A 17,078-nucleotide genomic window follows, 5' to 3' on the forward strand; every position below is an offset into this window, starting at 1 on the left:
GGAGGCGGAAATCGAAGGGGAACTGACTTTGACAGACTGTTTGCTCTTGTTCAAGGAAGAAGTCTTTCCCGTAGAATGGGAGGAAGGCGGACTTTCCTGTCCCGGAGCTTCCGGTTCGCCCTCGAACGCCAGACACGATTGATATCTTTCAATTTTGCCTTCAGAAGAAGATCCGTCACTGAGGCAAACTGAAGGGACCCCAGAATCCCCTCTTGGAGTCGTCTGGAACTTACTTTGTCTTTGAGAAAGCGTTTGGTGTTCCTTGCAATCTCTAACCTCTTGGGTCTGGGAAGACACAGAGTATGAGATATAAGATCCCATTGCAGGCCGAGCCATTGGAACTTCGATTTTGGAAGAAGACGGGACTTCTTGAAGTTGATTTGGAAGCCTAGAGATTGAAGATAATGGATGACTTTGTGAGTGGCTTTTAGGCAATTTTGGGAGGTGTCTGACCAAATGAGCCAGTCGTCCAGATAGGCTACTACTTGAATCCCTTGATTTCTGAGTTCCTGAACAGCGACTTCTGCTAACTTTGTGAAGATCCTTGGGGCGATGTTGAGCCCGAAAGGCATCACCTTGAAGGAGTAACTTTTGTCCCCTAAGCGAAAGCCTAGGTACGGACGGAAGTGTCTCGCTATCGGGACGTGATAATAGGCGTCTGTAAGATCGATAGAGGTGGTGACGGCCCCACGGGGAAGTAAGGTCCGCACCTGCGAGACGGTAAGCATTCGAAACTTGTCGCATTGAATGGACAAGTTGAGAAGGGATAGGTCTAGAATCACTCTTCTCTTGTCTGAATCCTTCTTCGGGACACTGAACAGCCGACCTTGAAACTTCAGGTGTTTCGTTTCTTGTATGGCGTTCTTTTGTAAAAGATCCTGGACAAATTCGACCAGGTCCGGAGTGGAATGTTGACGAAATTTGTTCGGAGGAGGAGGTCCTTGAATCCAACTCCACCCCAGTCCCTTGGAGATGATACTGAAAGCCCAGGGACTGAATCCAACTCCACCCCAGTCCCTTGGAGATGATACTGAAAGCCCAGGGACTGAACCTCCATTTGTTGCGGAAGGCATAGAGCCTCCCCCCTACCTGCTGCACCTCAGTATTGGTTTGAGGAGTTGCCTCCACGTCCGCCTCGGAAGTTCTTTCCTCTGCGAAAGGCTCTTCCCCTGCCTTTGTTCTGGTTAGAACCACGGTGGTAGCCTCTACCTCTACCATAACTCTGGGAAGAGCTATGAGCCTCATACGACTGGTTAAAGGCAGGAGAAGTGGCGGAGGCACCGGAAAGCTGGCTCTTAGGGAGCAGAACGGTGACATAGTCGTCCGAAGGAGCCTGAGAGGTGGAAGGCTGTGCAGGGGCAACAGGAGATGGGGGAAGAGGCAGCCGGAAAAAGGACGAACCACTCTGCTGTTGCCTGAACTGGGTGGAGGTATATGGACGGAGCTTCTTCCTACCCCGGGCTTGGTAATTTGCAGGGTCATATTTACGTTTAGGAGTCAAACCCCAACGGGCTTTAAGGCTCTGGTTGACTCTAGTGGCCTCCGCCAAGACTTCCTCTACAAGATCCTCAGGGAAGAGGTTTGAACCCCAACAGGAGGACTGGATAAGCTTATTAGGTTCATGCCTAATAGTCGCCTCTGCCAGGACATGTTTGCGACACCTGCGTTTAGCAGTAGCGAAGTCATACAGGTCATAGTATAATGACTGCAACGTAGCCTTGTTGAGAGACTTAAAAATACTCTCAGTATCGTAAGTCAAGGCTATCGACTCCGTGGAAGTGGCCAAGTTCAGAGTACGGCCAATGCGTAGGCGGGAATCATACTCCTGTTTAATGAGGGATTCCGGGAGACGGGGAAGCCGCTCACTAAACATTACTGAAGCACAGTCTGCTGCTAGCTTGCCAGAGGTAAAAGTGGTATGGACGTTGTCCCAACACTCAATGCCTGAAGGAAGAAGGAGGGAGATTGGATCCACCTCTCGGATGGGAGGCAAGGGCTTCTCCTCCAGAGCATATTGGAAGGCAAGCTCTGCTACCTTATTGACACATGGAGTCACGGTGTTTTTGTCCATTAAGAACATTGTGAAGGAGCTCTTATAAGGCGTCAACATGGTGTTGGTGCAGCCGATGTCATTCAGGAATCTGGCCCACACAGATTGGGCTTGCTCTTTTGGGAAGATGACTGTCTCCTTGGGGACCTTGTCTAACCGAACCAAAGCTTCCTCGGTAAGCCTGGCATAACCATGAAATGGAAATGCCAGACCAGGAGGAAAGAATTCAAAGTCCTCTAGGGGACGAGTGCCAAGACCCTCCAAAGTTAACATTCCGTCTGAGAACGGGGAATGAAGAGCCATACGCCAAGGGTTATTTTTGGCAAACGGCGGGAGCTTAGAGGCATCCGGGATGAGAGAGCTTTGGACTCGCTCCGGAGCACCTTGCTCTAATGCCCCAAGTCTCTGACCGATGTTAGAGAACATCGTGTCCATCTTAGACTGCATCTCTGATACCAACTTAGCCTGCATCTCCGACACGATGCGAAGCATGGCTGATTCGGAAAGGCCCGGGCTAGCAGCAGGTGTGGCGGAATGAACTCCCGGGTCGCGAGACTTAGAGGAGGAGCCAGAAGCCTTAGATGACAGGTTTGTATTCTGTTTAGAACCATGAGAAGCCTTATGAGGCTTACGAGCTTTAGGTAAGGTTCTAGACTTATTCTTGGGGGGAACCGAGTGTGATCGTTGGGACGAATCACGGTCCCCAGAAACACCATGAAAGGAAGAGCGATCAGATGAAGAAGAAAGAGAGGGGCTGAGGATAGGAATCTCAGCGCCGGAAACACCTGCCTCACTTACCACCCTACCTGTATCTGGATCATCCAATAACATGGGTTCCACGTCAAGGTTCATGGAGGCAACATTGTCTTCTAGATCTCCGGGGGCGTCCGACGGATCCTGCTCTGGATCAATGAACCCCGCTATGGTGGCATCAATGTGGGCAATGATGGGAGCTGCAACATGCCTAGCCACAGCGGCTGAAGACTTGGCGTTGGGGTAAATCAAGGAACAGTAGTCCTCGGAGAGGACGTACGGCCGCTTGGACTTCACGTTCCGGGAAAAACCACCAACCCACACTTTCAGCGTGGCCCGAGCCGCAGACTTTTGCTCCGGGATGCCTGAAATAATAGTGGGAATTAAAAAGGGAAGGCTCCCAGTGGTCCTTCAAGACCATAGATATCTTACTAAATAGTGTATGTATGCCAAAAAAGGTAAGATAAATAAGAAGGCAACATAGCCAACGGGACTCACCGAGTCAGATCCAAGGGTGGTAACGAGGTCAAAACAGACCACACAGTTATCCGGGTGCCATACCACGACATCCTCCAGCTGCACTCCGCAGAGGGCGTGAGACCGACAGACGGTATGGCCGCAGGGCTGATGTAGAACAGCTGCACAGGCCGTCGTCTGACAATGCACCATCTATAAAAAGAATAGTATATGAGAAACTGTAATTCTCTTAAGTAGGGGCGGGTCCGGAGGACCCGGGCCTAACATAAGCCTAACACAAGATTAGAGCTTAACTGTAATATTCTTAAGTAGGGGCGGGTCCGGAGGACCCGGGCCTAAACATAAGTCTAACTTAAGACTAAAGTATAGCCATCCATTCCGGTCGAGCCGGGAGCATAAAAAAGGATGCAACAACAAGAAATTAAGACACATGGTGTCTGATTTCCCGGGGCGAGGCTAAGCCCCGGGCCGGGAAATAAAAGTATCCAAAACCAATTCGTATAGGAACTCCGGGATAGTGATCTGTCATATAATCATCATAGGAACTGTTATAAATTAATATGGGGGCGGAACTGTAGATAAGAACCGCCAACCGAACCCAGAGGGTTTCATATAACATAAACCAGTGTGATAAGTGAATATAAAATAGGGTGCACCGGGATCCAACTCTGTTGACCGGTGGCCAACCAGACTAGACAGAGACGAACCCGCCGGGACACCCGGAGGACAAAGTCCATAAACACTGAACTACCCCCTCTAAAAGGAGGGAAGGCAACGGTCCCCTAGGGGAGGGGGGGAGAGAAGCCTAGCCGCCCACCTAGCGAGAGGGGGAGCATGGGGGAGGATCACGTGATACGGAGCAGCAGGGCTACCAACTGACGATCCCCAACCAGACAGATCAAACGGAGTAATAGCACAATATTCATTATAATAGTAATAGCGTTGATAATATAAAATAAACACATAAAAATTTTTGGGCAAGGCATGCAACATAATAATTAAATCACAAAAGACACACCTGATGGCTTAAAAAATAACATTGCCGCCTAGCAACGAAGGTCGGCAGCCATAACGATACGTAAATGATATCGGCCCAAAAAGTGAACCACGAGGGTTCTAAACGCTAAATAATGAATATCCACAATAACAAATAAAATTTAATAATAAAAATAATACATATAGTAACACCGCGAGTGAAACTAAAAGCTCTCAAAACAGGAGTACCAACTGTAAGTGGAATCAAGCAAGATCGATATGAACGAAGAGAATAAACTCCTATAATTCAAATATTAAACGATCTAGGTTGCTCAAAACACAGCAAAACCAAGCTTGGTACTTAACTTAGACGGTGTCTCCTGGGAAACCGACGAAGAAGCCATAATCCAATGAAAATAAGTGGAAAAACGAGAGCACAACAAAAAAGCGGGTTACAACACAAGACGTGCTAAAAGGAGTTGGGTTCTGAGCGGATGCAGTGTTAGTAGTACCGAGTGAGGTTGAACGGCTCTCCTCTATTGGGGTTTCTGTCGTGGATGAATCTAAATAGTGCGGGACCTCTGGATTATACGCCCAATTTTATACCGACACCAATAGGTGAACGAGCTAGTTAACCTAGCACTCCTTTACATTTTTTCTCTGGTATATTTAGCAGTAAATTACCTAAGAATAAGTGCTAAATGGAGCTTATTCACTGGGCGGCACAGGTTCGAGCCCAGAAAGTAAATTATTATTTTCTCCACAATCTTGCAATGGAGCTGTTAAGGCCTGAGGGCCAAATTATGAAGAGCGTATGCTCCTAATTCAAGACCATTCACCTATAGTTGCTTGCATTTGATTTGGGGTGTGCAGTTATTCTTTTAAATGTAAACGTGCACTCTTTGTAGCATCATCTGTCTGTACAGCAGAGCTTTACGGTTTTCTGACTTCTATTGAAAAATTAGCAAAATTGACAGAGGGTAATTTCAAAATTTTTAGTGATGCAAAATTTGTCTTGCAGGCAATGACTGCTTTTAATCCAATGAACACTTTAATTTTAAAAGTTTAATTGTGGCTTTGCATTTGGAGCACTGCAGGCAAGGAAGTTAACTTTTGTTTGGTCTCTCTCTCTCTCTCTCTCTCTCTCTCTCTCTCTCTCTCTCTCTCTCTCTCTCTCTCTCTCTCTCTCTCTCTCTCTCTCTCTCTCTCTCTCTCTACTGAACTGAAACTAGTAAGGTTCACATGTAGACAAAGCTTTGTCACAATCCATCACCAGAAGCAGCTTTAATGAAAGCCAATAGAAAAATATGGAGTTAATTTTTTTTTTTCAATATTAATCTTACCCGATGATCATGTAGCTGTCAACTCTGTTGCCCGACAGAAAAATCTAAGGTCGGGATACGCCAGCGATCGCTATACAGGTGGGGGTGTACACAACAGCGCCATCTGTCGAGTAGGTACTCAGGTACTTCTTGTCAACAAGAACTCAATTTTTCCTCTGTCGTGCCACCGGCAAGACCTACTTGGGTACGCTGTTGTTTCTGGAGTTGTTTTTCACGATTTTGGTGATGTATTCGCTCTAGATTTTAGCTTTCGCTATTCAGGAACTATTATCATTAGCTTATCAAGCTTTTTGATTAGATTTGGATTAATTGTTAATGAACTTTGCTAGATTTTGGATTTCACCCTTGGCTAATTCAAGAATTCAAGATGTCTGACCATTCTCAAGTCCCTAAGTACAGGCAGTGTAGCGTTAGGGCTTGTTCTAGGCGTCTTCCGAAGGCCTCCATAGATCCTCACACCGTTTGTTCCAATTGTAGGGGTAAATCCTGTCAATTGGAAGATCGATGTGAGGAATGCGCTGGGCTTTCGGAATTCGATTTTAACGAATTCCTAAAGAATGCACGTAGGCTAGAGAAGGATAGGATCAGGAGGAGTTCTTCTCGCTCGTTTGATTTTTCCTCTCCCCATGCCCCTCAACCTACTCCTTCCCCTGTAGTGGTGACTCCCGACCCTGCTACTAGTGCTCAACCCTCCATGGCGGACATGATGCGTGCCATTCAGGCTCTTGGTGACAGAGTGGAGTCATTAGCTAATGACCGGAATCAACTTTTGGCTGATGTCAAAGAGTTGAAAGCGCAAAGTGCAGTGGGAAGTGTAGTGAGTGCAAGTGAAGTGAAAAGTGTCAGTGTCAGTGTTGCGCATGAGGGTACATCTGTTCGTGCCAGTCGTCCTCCCAGTCCGGGACCTCTTGCAAGCTCCCAAGCCCAGGGGAGAAGCAATGTCGAAGGACCAAAGGGTTCGACAGGCCTTGATCAGCGTACGGATGTACCCTCAGTGGTTGCGGACGTATCTGTCAGAGATCGTCCCATCCACAAACAGACGAATGAGCCCTATCATTCCTCGTCTGTGGAAGAAGTTTCTAGGAAGAAACGTTGGACCAAGGTCTCATGACCTCTCAAGCGTAAGGTCCCTTCCGAGCGAGTCCAACGGCCCAGGTGTAGCCACTGGGTCAGTTCGGACTCGCCGCAGTCTTCCGAAGACTGCACACCTCCCAAGAGAGGTAGAGTGGTTCCGCAGCAGGCAACTACTCCGTCTGTTACCGCACCCACCATGGTAGACCCTAAGTGGTCCATGCTGCAGACTATGCAGTCTCAGCTTGCTTCCTTCATGCAGGAGTATCGTGCGGAGAAGGTTGACACTGCACCTGTTAACCTACAACCTGCCACGGTTGTGCGCTCAGCAGATACTGCGGCTGCCTGCTCCCACACTCCACCTGTGAGAGCTCCACCACCGATGCGCAGTCGACCCTGCCAGACGCATGTTCATGCTGCACCCTCCATTGACATGCGTGAGCTACCGCATCAGCAGTGGGAAGGTGCTGTCAAGCTGCCGTGTTTTGACGCAATGCGGCATGCTCCGCAACCCACGGCAGTCCCTCCCACGCACCAGCACTCCGCTTTTGTTGTTGCCAGCTCGCAGACTGACCAGCAGCGGCATGATGTTGGATCCGCAGCTACGCATGCACCCGTGCTGCCGGATTCAGCCGTTCAGCTTTCTGCTCCACCTTTGCCACTTCCTCCTCAGCATTCGGATGATGGAGTATCTGATGACGACGAAGCTGCGCATTTGGACGATCCGCACTCCGACTTAGAAGAACCCAAGTCTACGCCTCCCTCCTTAGACTTTAGGAAAGTCCTTGCCCTGTTCAGGGAGTTGTATCCGGAACAGTTTGTGTCTGCAACCCCGCGCTCACCTCCCTCCGAGTTCGCTTTAGGCATGCAGTCAGCAGCTCCTGCCTTCACGAAACTCGTACTCGCACGCTCATCCAAGAGAGCTTTGAGGGTAATGGGAGAGTGGTTGCAGTCCAAGAAGCAACTGGGAAAGACTGCTTTCATCTTTCCGCCTACCAAGCTTGCTTCCAAATCTAGCGTCTGGTATGCCACGGGAGAGGAACCCGGCTTGGGAGTTCCTGCCTCTGCCCAGGGCGACTTCTCAAGTCTGGTTGACTCTCCCCGCAGGCTGGCTATGAGACGCTCCAAGATTTGCTGGTCCTTCTCTGACATGGACCATCTGTTGAAGGGAGTTTTTCGTGCTTTTGAGATCTTCAACTTCCTCGACTGGTGTTTGGGGGCATTAAGCAGAAAGACTTCCCCTTCGGATAAGGACTCTGCCATGCTTATCATGTCTAGCATGGACAAAGCCATTCGGGATGGGTCTGGTGAACTTGCGGCTTCGTACGTGTCTGGAGTGCTTAAGAAGAGAGATCATCTTTGCTCCTTCTTGTCTGCGGGGATCACACCTTGCCAGAAGTCGGAGTTGATGTTTGCTCCGCTTTCCCAGTGTCTCTCTCCGGAAGAGCTGATCAAGGGGATTGCTGCCTCGTTGATCCAGAAGGATACCCATGACCTGGTGGCTTCTTCCGCACGTAAAGTCTCTTTACCTTCCGTGCCTAGACCTAGGATGGACACACCAGCATCTAGGTTCATCCCGCCCTTTCGTGGCAGAACCTCCAGCAGAGGAGGTACCCGTGCCGACAGTCATCGTGGCAAAAAGAAGAAGGGTTCCAAGTCCTCAAAAGGCAGAATCTGACTGCCTTCCTCTCCAGACAGCAGTGGGAGCCAGGCTCAAGAACTACTGGCAGGCTTGGGAGAGCAGAGGTGCAGACGCTCAGTCTGTGAAGTTGCTAAGAGAGGGGTACAGGATTCCGTTCTGGCGCAATCCCCCTCTAGCAACTACTCCCATCAACCTCTCTCCCAACTACAAGGAGGAGGACAAGAGGCTAGCTTTGCAGCAAGAGGTGTCTCTCTTGCTACAAAAGGGAGCGGTAGTCATAGTCCGGGACCATCAATCCCCGGGCTTCTACAACCGTCTCTTCCTGGTAGCGAAGAAGACAGGAGGCTGGAGACCGGTGCTGGACGTCAGTGCTCTCAATGCTTTTGTCACCAAGCAGACGTTCACTATGGAGACGACGAAGTCGGTGCTAGCATCGGTCAGGAAGGAAGACTGGATGGTCTCGTTGGACCTAAAAGACGCGTACTTTCATGTCCCCGTCCATCCAGACTCCCAACCTTTCCTAAGGTTCGTCTTTGGAAAGGTCGTGTACCAGTTCCAAGCCCTGTGCTTTGGCCTAAGCACGGCACCTCTTGTGTTTACCAAACTGATGAGGAATATTGCCAAATTCCTTCACTTGGCAGACATCAGAGCCTCCCTCTATTTGGACGACTGGCTTTTAAGAGCTCCGTCAAGTCGTCGCTGTCTGGAGAATCTCAGATGGACTTTGGATCTGACCAAGGAATTGGGTCTCCTGGTCAATATAGAGAAGTCCCAACTCGTCCCATCCCAAACCATTGCCTATCTAGGTATGGAGATTCAGAGTCGAGCTTTTCGGGCTTTTCCGTCGGCCCCCAGGATCAGTCAAGCCCAAGAATGCATCCAGAGCATGCTGAGAAGGAACCGATGTTCAGTCAGGCAGTGGATGAGTCTAACAGGGACACTTTCATCGCTGGCCCAGTTCATCGAGTTAGGGAGACTCCACCTCCGCCCCCTTCAGTATCATCTAGCTGCTCACTGGAGAAAGGACATGACGCTAGAAGCGGTCTCAGTTCCTATATCCGAAGAGATGAGGTCTGCACTGACGTGGTGGAAGAACAGCATTCTTCTCAAGGAAGGTCTACCATTGGCTGTTCAGACCCCCGACCACCTTCTCTTCTCGGACGCATCGGACACGGGCTGGGGTGCGACACTGGACGGACGGGAATGCTCGGGCACGTGGAATCAGGAGCAAAGAACACTTCACATCAACTGCAAGGAGCTATTGGCAGTTCATCTGGCCTTGATAAACTTCAAGTCCCTCCATCTAGGCAAGGTGGTGGAGGTGAACTCCGACAACACCACAGCCTTGGCGTACATCTCCAAGCAAGGAGGGACTCATTCGAGGAAGTTGTTCGAGATCGCAAGGGACCTCCTCACTTGGTCAAGAGATCGAAAGATTTCGCTGGTAACGAGGTTCATTCAAGGCGACATGAATGTCATGGCAGATCGCCTCAGCCGGAAGGGTCAGGTCATCCCCACAGAGTGGACCCTTCACAAGAATGTTTGCAGCAGACTATGGGCCCTGTGGGGTCAGCCCACCATAGATCTATTCGCTACCTCGATGACCAAGAGGCTCCCGATTTATTGTTCACCGATTCCGGACCCAGCAGCAGTTCACGTAGATGCCTTTCTTCTGGATTGGTCCCATCTAGACCTGTATGCATTCCCTCCGTTCAAGATTGTCAACAAGGTACTGCAGAAGTTCGCCTCTCACGAAGGGACACGGTTGACGTTGGTTGCTCCCCTCTGGCCCGCGAGAGAATGGTTCACCGAGGTACTGCAATGGCTAGTGGACGTTCCCAGGACTCTTCCTCTAAGAGTGGACCTTCTGCGTCAGCCGCACGTAAAGAAGGTACACCCAAGCCTCCACGCTCTTCGTCTGACTGCCTTCAGACTATCGAAAGACTCTCAAGAGCTAGAGGCTTTTCGAAGGAGGCAGCCAGAGCGATTGCCAGAGCAAGGAGGACATCCACTCTCAAGGTCTACCAGTCAAAATGGGAAGTCTTCCGAAGCTGGTGCAAGGCGAATGCAGTTTCCTCAACCAGTACCTCTGTAACGCAGATAGCTGACTTCCTTTTACATCTAAGGAATGTAAGATCCCTATCAGCTCCTACGATCAAAGGTTACAGAAGCATGTTGGCAGCGGTCTTCCGCCACAGAGGCTTAGATCTTTCCACCAACAAAGATCTACAGGACCTCCTTAAGTCTTTTGAGACCTCAAAGGAGCGTCGGTTAGCCACACCAGGCTGGAACCTAGACGTGGTTTTAAGGTTCCTGATGTCAGCAAGGTTCGAACCGCTTCAATCAGCCTCTTTTAAGGATCTCACATTAAAGACTCTTTTCCTCGTTTGCTTAGCAACAGCTAAAAGAGTCAGTGAGATTCACGCCTTCAGCAGGAACATAGGTTTTACATCTGAAACGGCTACATGTTCCTTGCAGCTTGGTTTTTTAGCTAAAAACGAGCTTCCTTCTCGTCCTTGGCCCAAGTCGTTCGAGATCCTAAGCCTGTCCAACTTGGTTGGTAACGAACAAGAGAGAGTACTTTGCCCAGTAAGAGCTCTTAAGTACTATTTAAGACGTACAAAGCCATTACGAGGACAATCAGAAGCTTTATGGTGTTCTATCAAGAAACCTGCTTTACCGATGTCTAAGAACGCAGTTTCTTATTACATCAGGCTTTTGATTAGAGAGGCCCATTCTCATCTGAAGGAAGAAGACCATGCTTTGCTGAAGGTAAGGACACATGAAGTTAGAGCTGTCGCTACTTCAGTGGCCTTCAAACAGAACCGTTCTCTGCAGAGTGTTATGGATGCAACCTATTGGAGAAGCAAGTCAGTGTTCGCATCATTTTACCTCAAAGATGTCCAGTCTCTTTACGAGAACTGCTACACCATTCGTAGCAGCGAGTGCAGTAGTAGGTGAGGGCTCAACCACTACATTCCCATAATCCCATAACCTTTTTTAATCTTTCTCTTGAAATGCTTTTTATTGTTGTTTTTTGGGTTGTACGGAAGGCTAAGAAGCCTTCCGCATCCTGGTTGATTTGGCGGGTGGTCAAATTCTTTCTTGAGAAGCGCCTAGATTAGAGGTTGTGATGAGGTCCTTTAGTATGGGTTGCAGCCCTTCATACTTCAGCACCTAGGAGTCGCTCAGCATCCTAAGAGGATCGCTAGGCTCAGTAAGGAAGACGTACTTAAAAAGGCAGAGTAATGGTTCAAGTCGACTTCCTTACCAGGTACTTATTTATTTTATGTTTGTTATTTTGAATAACTGCTAAAATGAAATACGGGATACTTAGCTTCTAATGTTAACATGTATGCTGGTCTCCACCCACCCCCCTGGGTGTGAATCAGCTACATGATCATCGGGTAAGATTAATATTGAAAAATGTTATTTTCCTTAGTAAAATAAATTTTTGAATATACTTACCCGATGATCATGAATTTAAGGACCCTCCCTTCCTCCCCATAGAGAACCAGTGGACCGAGGAGAAAATTGAGTTCTTGTTGACAAGAAGTACCTGAGTACCTACTCGACAGATGGCGCTGTTGTGTACACCCCCACCTGTATAGCGATCGCTGGCGTATCCCGACCTTAGATTTTTCTGTCGGGCAACAGAGTTGACAGCTACATGATCATCGGGTAAGTATATTCAAAAATTTATTTTACTAAGGAAAATAACATATTTACAATGAAGAAAATAAGAAAAATTAAAATTGTGAGTTCTTAGGAGCAAACACAAGGTTGCTTGTGACAAAAAATTATCATAGATGCTGAGAGCCCAGCTCTAGACGTCTACCTAGTTTAGTGGAAGTGTTTTTGAATTGTGCTAAGACAGATAATGAGTTTTTAATAAAAAACAAACTGCTTTTGCTTTTACATATTGCACTTTATTTTGTTCCAGGTTGGAGATAATGGAGCCTTTTATGAAGGAATTTGCTTTGTCTCTATCGGAAAATCCGGATGAAGGATCCAAGAGTACTGATGTTGCCAACACAATACTCAGCGTTATGGTACGAGGTCAGTATGAATAACTTGGATTTTAAACTAAAGTTATCATAACGATTGTTATTTGATTTTAGTTACCCTGTCATTTATTAGAATTCTCAGGTATACAATATATACTGTAATCATTAAAATATAAAATACTCTAATTTAGTTATGTTTTTACGAATCACATCTAGTTTTTATTTATGAATGTCAGGTGAAGGAAGATGAACCAGTTAATGAATATGAACTTCAAGTACCATAGTAAAGGCAGGGGGGGGGAGGGGCAGCTATTGGCTTATTGAGAAAGTCTTAAGACTTTGGGCGATCAACCTATTCTGAAGAAATATTTTAATTCTTTTATTCTACCTTGGTTTGAATATTGTTCTCCTGACTGTTCTTCAGCTGCTTACTCTCATCTTAATTTGTAGGACAAAAACTCAAGGACTTATTCCTAATATTAATAATCTCTGGTGCCATCGTTCAGTTAGTTCTTTATGCATATTGCATTAGATTTTCATAATTCAAACTATTCTTTGTTTTTAGATCTTCCCAGGTTGTACCATCCTGTACATAGTATATACTAGGTATGCAGTTAGTTCTAACAGTCTTGCCTTCTCCATCATAAGGCTCAATACTGCATAGTATTTCAGAGGTTTTATTCTAGCGGTTACCAGAGTGTGGAATGATCTTCCTAATCAGGTATTTGAATTGGTGGAACTTTAAAAGTACAAACTTGGCAGTGAATCTGATGTTGAACAGGCTGACGTGAGTCTGTCTTCATAGATTATATATCACATGATGTCTGTTAACATTGTTATTGATCTTAGGATATTTTATATTCTTCATTATTTCTCATATATAGTTTATTTATTTCCTTATTTCTTTTTGTCACTGGGCTAGTTTTCCCTGTTGGAGCCCTTGGGCTTGTAACATCCTGTTTTTACAACTAGAGTTGTAGCTTAGCTAGTAATAATAATAACTAGAGGGGCTCTCAGTAGAGCGCAGACTTCCACTGCGGCAGCTTATCTCTCGACCTTTTGCTTGACCTTGACCTTTGACCTTAACATGCATTAATTGGCGTGGATTTTCATAGACTCAAATATGAACCAAGTTTGAAGTCTGTGACAACGATGTCCAAACTTATGGCTGATTACATGTTTTGGACATTTTGCTTGCCCTTGACCTTTAAGCTTGACCTTCAAAAATTTAATAATTTCCAGATTTTTACATAACAGTTAATCCTTGCAAGTTTCATTACTCTATGATTGAAATTGTGGCCAGGAAGCTGTTCACAAACGAAGAAATAAATAAACACAAAAATTTCAAACACAAATAGGGGTGAAAGCATAACCTCCTTCCAACTTCGTTGGAGGTAATGATGATAATAATAATAATAATAAGTGAAATCCTCAATCGTTTGTAAAACGCACCTTTTCATTGACTCATTCTGAGGGATTTCGTATTTTGCTGCTTTTCCATCTGCACACTAAATGTCTTTCCCAATAGCTATTCATTTGTTTTAACACATCCCCATCAGTTTATAAATGCCTTAAGACACACTAGAAGTGCAAGAACTCTTCCACCTGGTGGGGATTGGAAAACTGTATTGCTATGATAGTTTATTCTTTGCCTGTCTGTTAGACAGCAAGCTCTTTTATTCCTTTGCTCTAAGAATTTATTGAAGTTGTACTAATTTTCCTCACTTTCAGTTATTTGTCATACATGGATTATCAATTTGCTCTTTCTATTCTATGCTTGGATGTTGATTTTATATATACTGTATTGGTTCTGACAAGAAAACAAACCTATTGTCTTTTAGAATAGGATTTACTTCACCAGGAGCTGTTACAGCCATTGGGTGGGTTTTTAACATTGTACAGTAGTTAGTTTACAACAGATAGGTGAGAAAGATAGTCCCACCTTTCTTGACAGTTAATAATGTGCTGCTACCTCTCTTTTTTTCACAGGACTGTTAAATCTTTTTCTCTTTCTTGATTATTTTTTGTCTAACTTTTTTCTGTTAGCCCCTATAAGGCATTTAGCAAGCAAAATTACCCTGAAAAAGAGTAAAATATTTGTGCTAGAAATGGGAATGAATGGCGAGCGATTGTGACGCAGTTCCGGTAGGCCCTGCTGCTTCCTCCGGTGCCTTAGATGACCGCGGAGGTAGCAGCAGTAGGGGATTCAGCATTATGAAGCTTCATCTGTGGTGGATAACGGGGTAGGGTGGGCTGTGGCACCCTAGCAGTACCAGCTGAACTCGGTTGAGTCCCTTATCAGGCTGGGAGGAACGTAGAGAGTAGAGGTCCCCTTTTTGTTTTGTTTCATTTGTTGATGTCAGCTACCCCCCAAAATTGGGGGAAGTGCCTTGGTATATGTATGTATGTATGTATATTTGTTTCAAGACTCCGTTGATCCACATGTGCTTTATGCCTTGTATGGGCTATAACTGTTTGCAGTCATCCTCCTGTGATGTGATTTCAATCATGGTGATCCACTCATTGGGTAAAGTTAGGGTAAATGGAAAAGGCATAAAAAAGACTTTTCTGGGATCTTACTTAGGGAATATCCTGAGGTTGATAGCAAAGGAGCTTTTTGGTTCCTGCCCCCTTCCTCAAACTGGACCCTTTAGTCGTAATAGAGATTAAAGGTGTGTACAGTTATTGAATTTGGTTTTTTGATGAAATACACAATAAGTTTTAACATCAATAAGTTTTAACATCAAAGTAATTTAGGATACTGCAATTTAATTGTATATGCAGAACAATAATTTCAACATAGAAATTTTATTTAATTCTTTAGATTTAACAAACTTGATTATGCAGTACAGTAAAACATACAGATTTAGCAACTTTATTATAAGTTTAAATGAGCAATTATAAATCTAATTTCCTTAAACTTCAGTTCCAGATGATTTAAGAATCTTTTTAGAGTTTCAAAATTTCAAATTTCTGTTTAAGATGGTAACTACAGTATACAGTATGCTAAAACAAGTAGCATCCTTTTTTTTTTTTTTTTTTTTTTTTATTATTTTATTCTTTTGATACTAGCTGTAAGGGTAGAGTATAATTGCTTTCAGCCTTCAAGTACTAGATCTGGAAATTTATGCGCTGCATTTATAATGAAAAAAGGCAATGGAGGATCCTCTGTCATATTCTCCAAAATGATACAGTGCATGAATGGGTTTTTAATCTTTCGTATTTCCAATTTGTAAAGTACTCCTGCATTCTAAGAATAATTCATGCTAAGGGACTCTAAAGGTTAACGTAAAGAGAGATTTGGAGTAATCTTCTTTAGTAGTTAAAACTAGTAGTTATCATTGAGGAAGGCAGGCATTGAAATAAGATTCATACATTTTGTGACTTTGTGTGACTTGCTAAACTGGGTCCTGTATACTGTGCTTGCTTCCAAGTTCTACTTCTCTTGTTTGCTTTTTATATTATTACAGAGCATTCTTTGATGTTTCCACTGATATGATAAATGTGTTAATAATTTTGGAATATTAAACAATGTCTCAAAGAAACCTAATTTTCTTCATGTCATTTATGTCTTTCAGGTAACTCTAGCCATTTTTGCAAGGGAGAAGTAATTATTCCTTTGAAATCTGCAAAGATAACAGAATTAGCTAGAAGTAAAAAGAATTGTATTCTGAATACATGCATTGCAAACCCCTGCGATGATTCGTTTTCTGTAAGTATTTATTTTTTTATGAGTCTCCCCAATGTTCACATTGCTTTTTATCCAGAAGCCCAGGTTTGATTAACGCTTACCCATGAAATTTAGAGATATTCCAATTTTCTTTTGCTTTAATAAATACATGCCCTTTAACGGGGAATGGAAGACTAGTGGTAAATTGGGAAATGGTCAGGTTGCCACATCAGTTAATCTAGTTTATCTTCACCACGATTGCATGCTAACTTACTGTACTCAAATATGTCTTCCCGTGGTTTTGTTGGAAATTATTTCCTGGAATTTGCATGGCAATTATTTCAAGGAGATAATGATCCACATTCTATGTGTATCATGTTGGGGGCAATACTGTGATTTACATAATTGTTGTGAAGGGTGTTGCATTCTCGGTACCTCCCATGGAAAAGTATGTCTCAATGAATGCCGATCATTTTAAAAGTTCTAAATACAAAAGGATACTTGCTATTAGTTCAGGGGAGAAGCCAAGGAAGACTAAGCTAGTTGATTATAACGGGGTTGACGACAATATTGACACGTCTGTACCTTTAGAAACACACGACTTAGGCCATCTATCGATGGTGGTGGGCTTCATAAGCTCTTGACATCACTTGCTTCCTTTGTCAAACTTCAGAAGCCGAGTGAATCCTTACGTAGGCTTGATAATTCTGGTCTTACTCATTTTATTCAGTAAGGGTTATGAACCTACGCTGCACTCCACAGATTCGAAAGACTCACATAGAGCCTCAAGATCATTACATACTGCTGAACCCTTGCAAAATTCTAGTTGCTCTATAAGACAGCTAGATTGTGAAGCAGAAGACTGAGCAAGTTGCACTGATCCTAATATCCCCCACCTCACTAAAATAAATGCTTCTCATCCTAAAGTTAGTAAAAGGTTCATATTGTTTATGTGGATAACATGGCGTATCGTATGATACCCTTCAATTCTGAAGAGGTGAACAAAGTTTCAAACTAATTTGCATTGGTATTATCATGTTTCGAATAACAGTGTTTGGCTTAGAAGCTCGTCTCACTGAAATGCTACCAA

The 17,078-nt window shown here is 44.9% G+C and overlaps 1 protein-coding gene across 1 annotated transcript in view; it reads left to right on the top strand.

Moving 5' to 3' along the window:
* The window catches only part of LOC137652047 (uncharacterized), a 67,002-nt gene that overhangs the window by 5,784 nt on the left and 44,140 nt on the right, over positions 1-17,078 (top strand). The window contains exons 2-3 of the mRNA XM_068385259.1: positions 12,255-12,370; positions 15,897-16,030. Coding sequence (XP_068241360.1) covers positions 12,265-12,370; positions 15,897-16,030 — 240 coding nt within the window. The 5' untranslated portion in view covers positions 12,255-12,264. The remainder of the gene's footprint in view (positions 1-12,254; positions 12,371-15,896; positions 16,031-17,078) is intronic.

This window comes from Palaemon carinicauda, chromosome 13, assembly GCF_036898095.1.
Source record: "Palaemon carinicauda isolate YSFRI2023 chromosome 13, ASM3689809v2, whole genome shotgun sequence".
Classification (NCBI taxonomy): domain Eukaryota; kingdom Metazoa; phylum Arthropoda; class Malacostraca; order Decapoda; family Palaemonidae; genus Palaemon; species Palaemon carinicauda.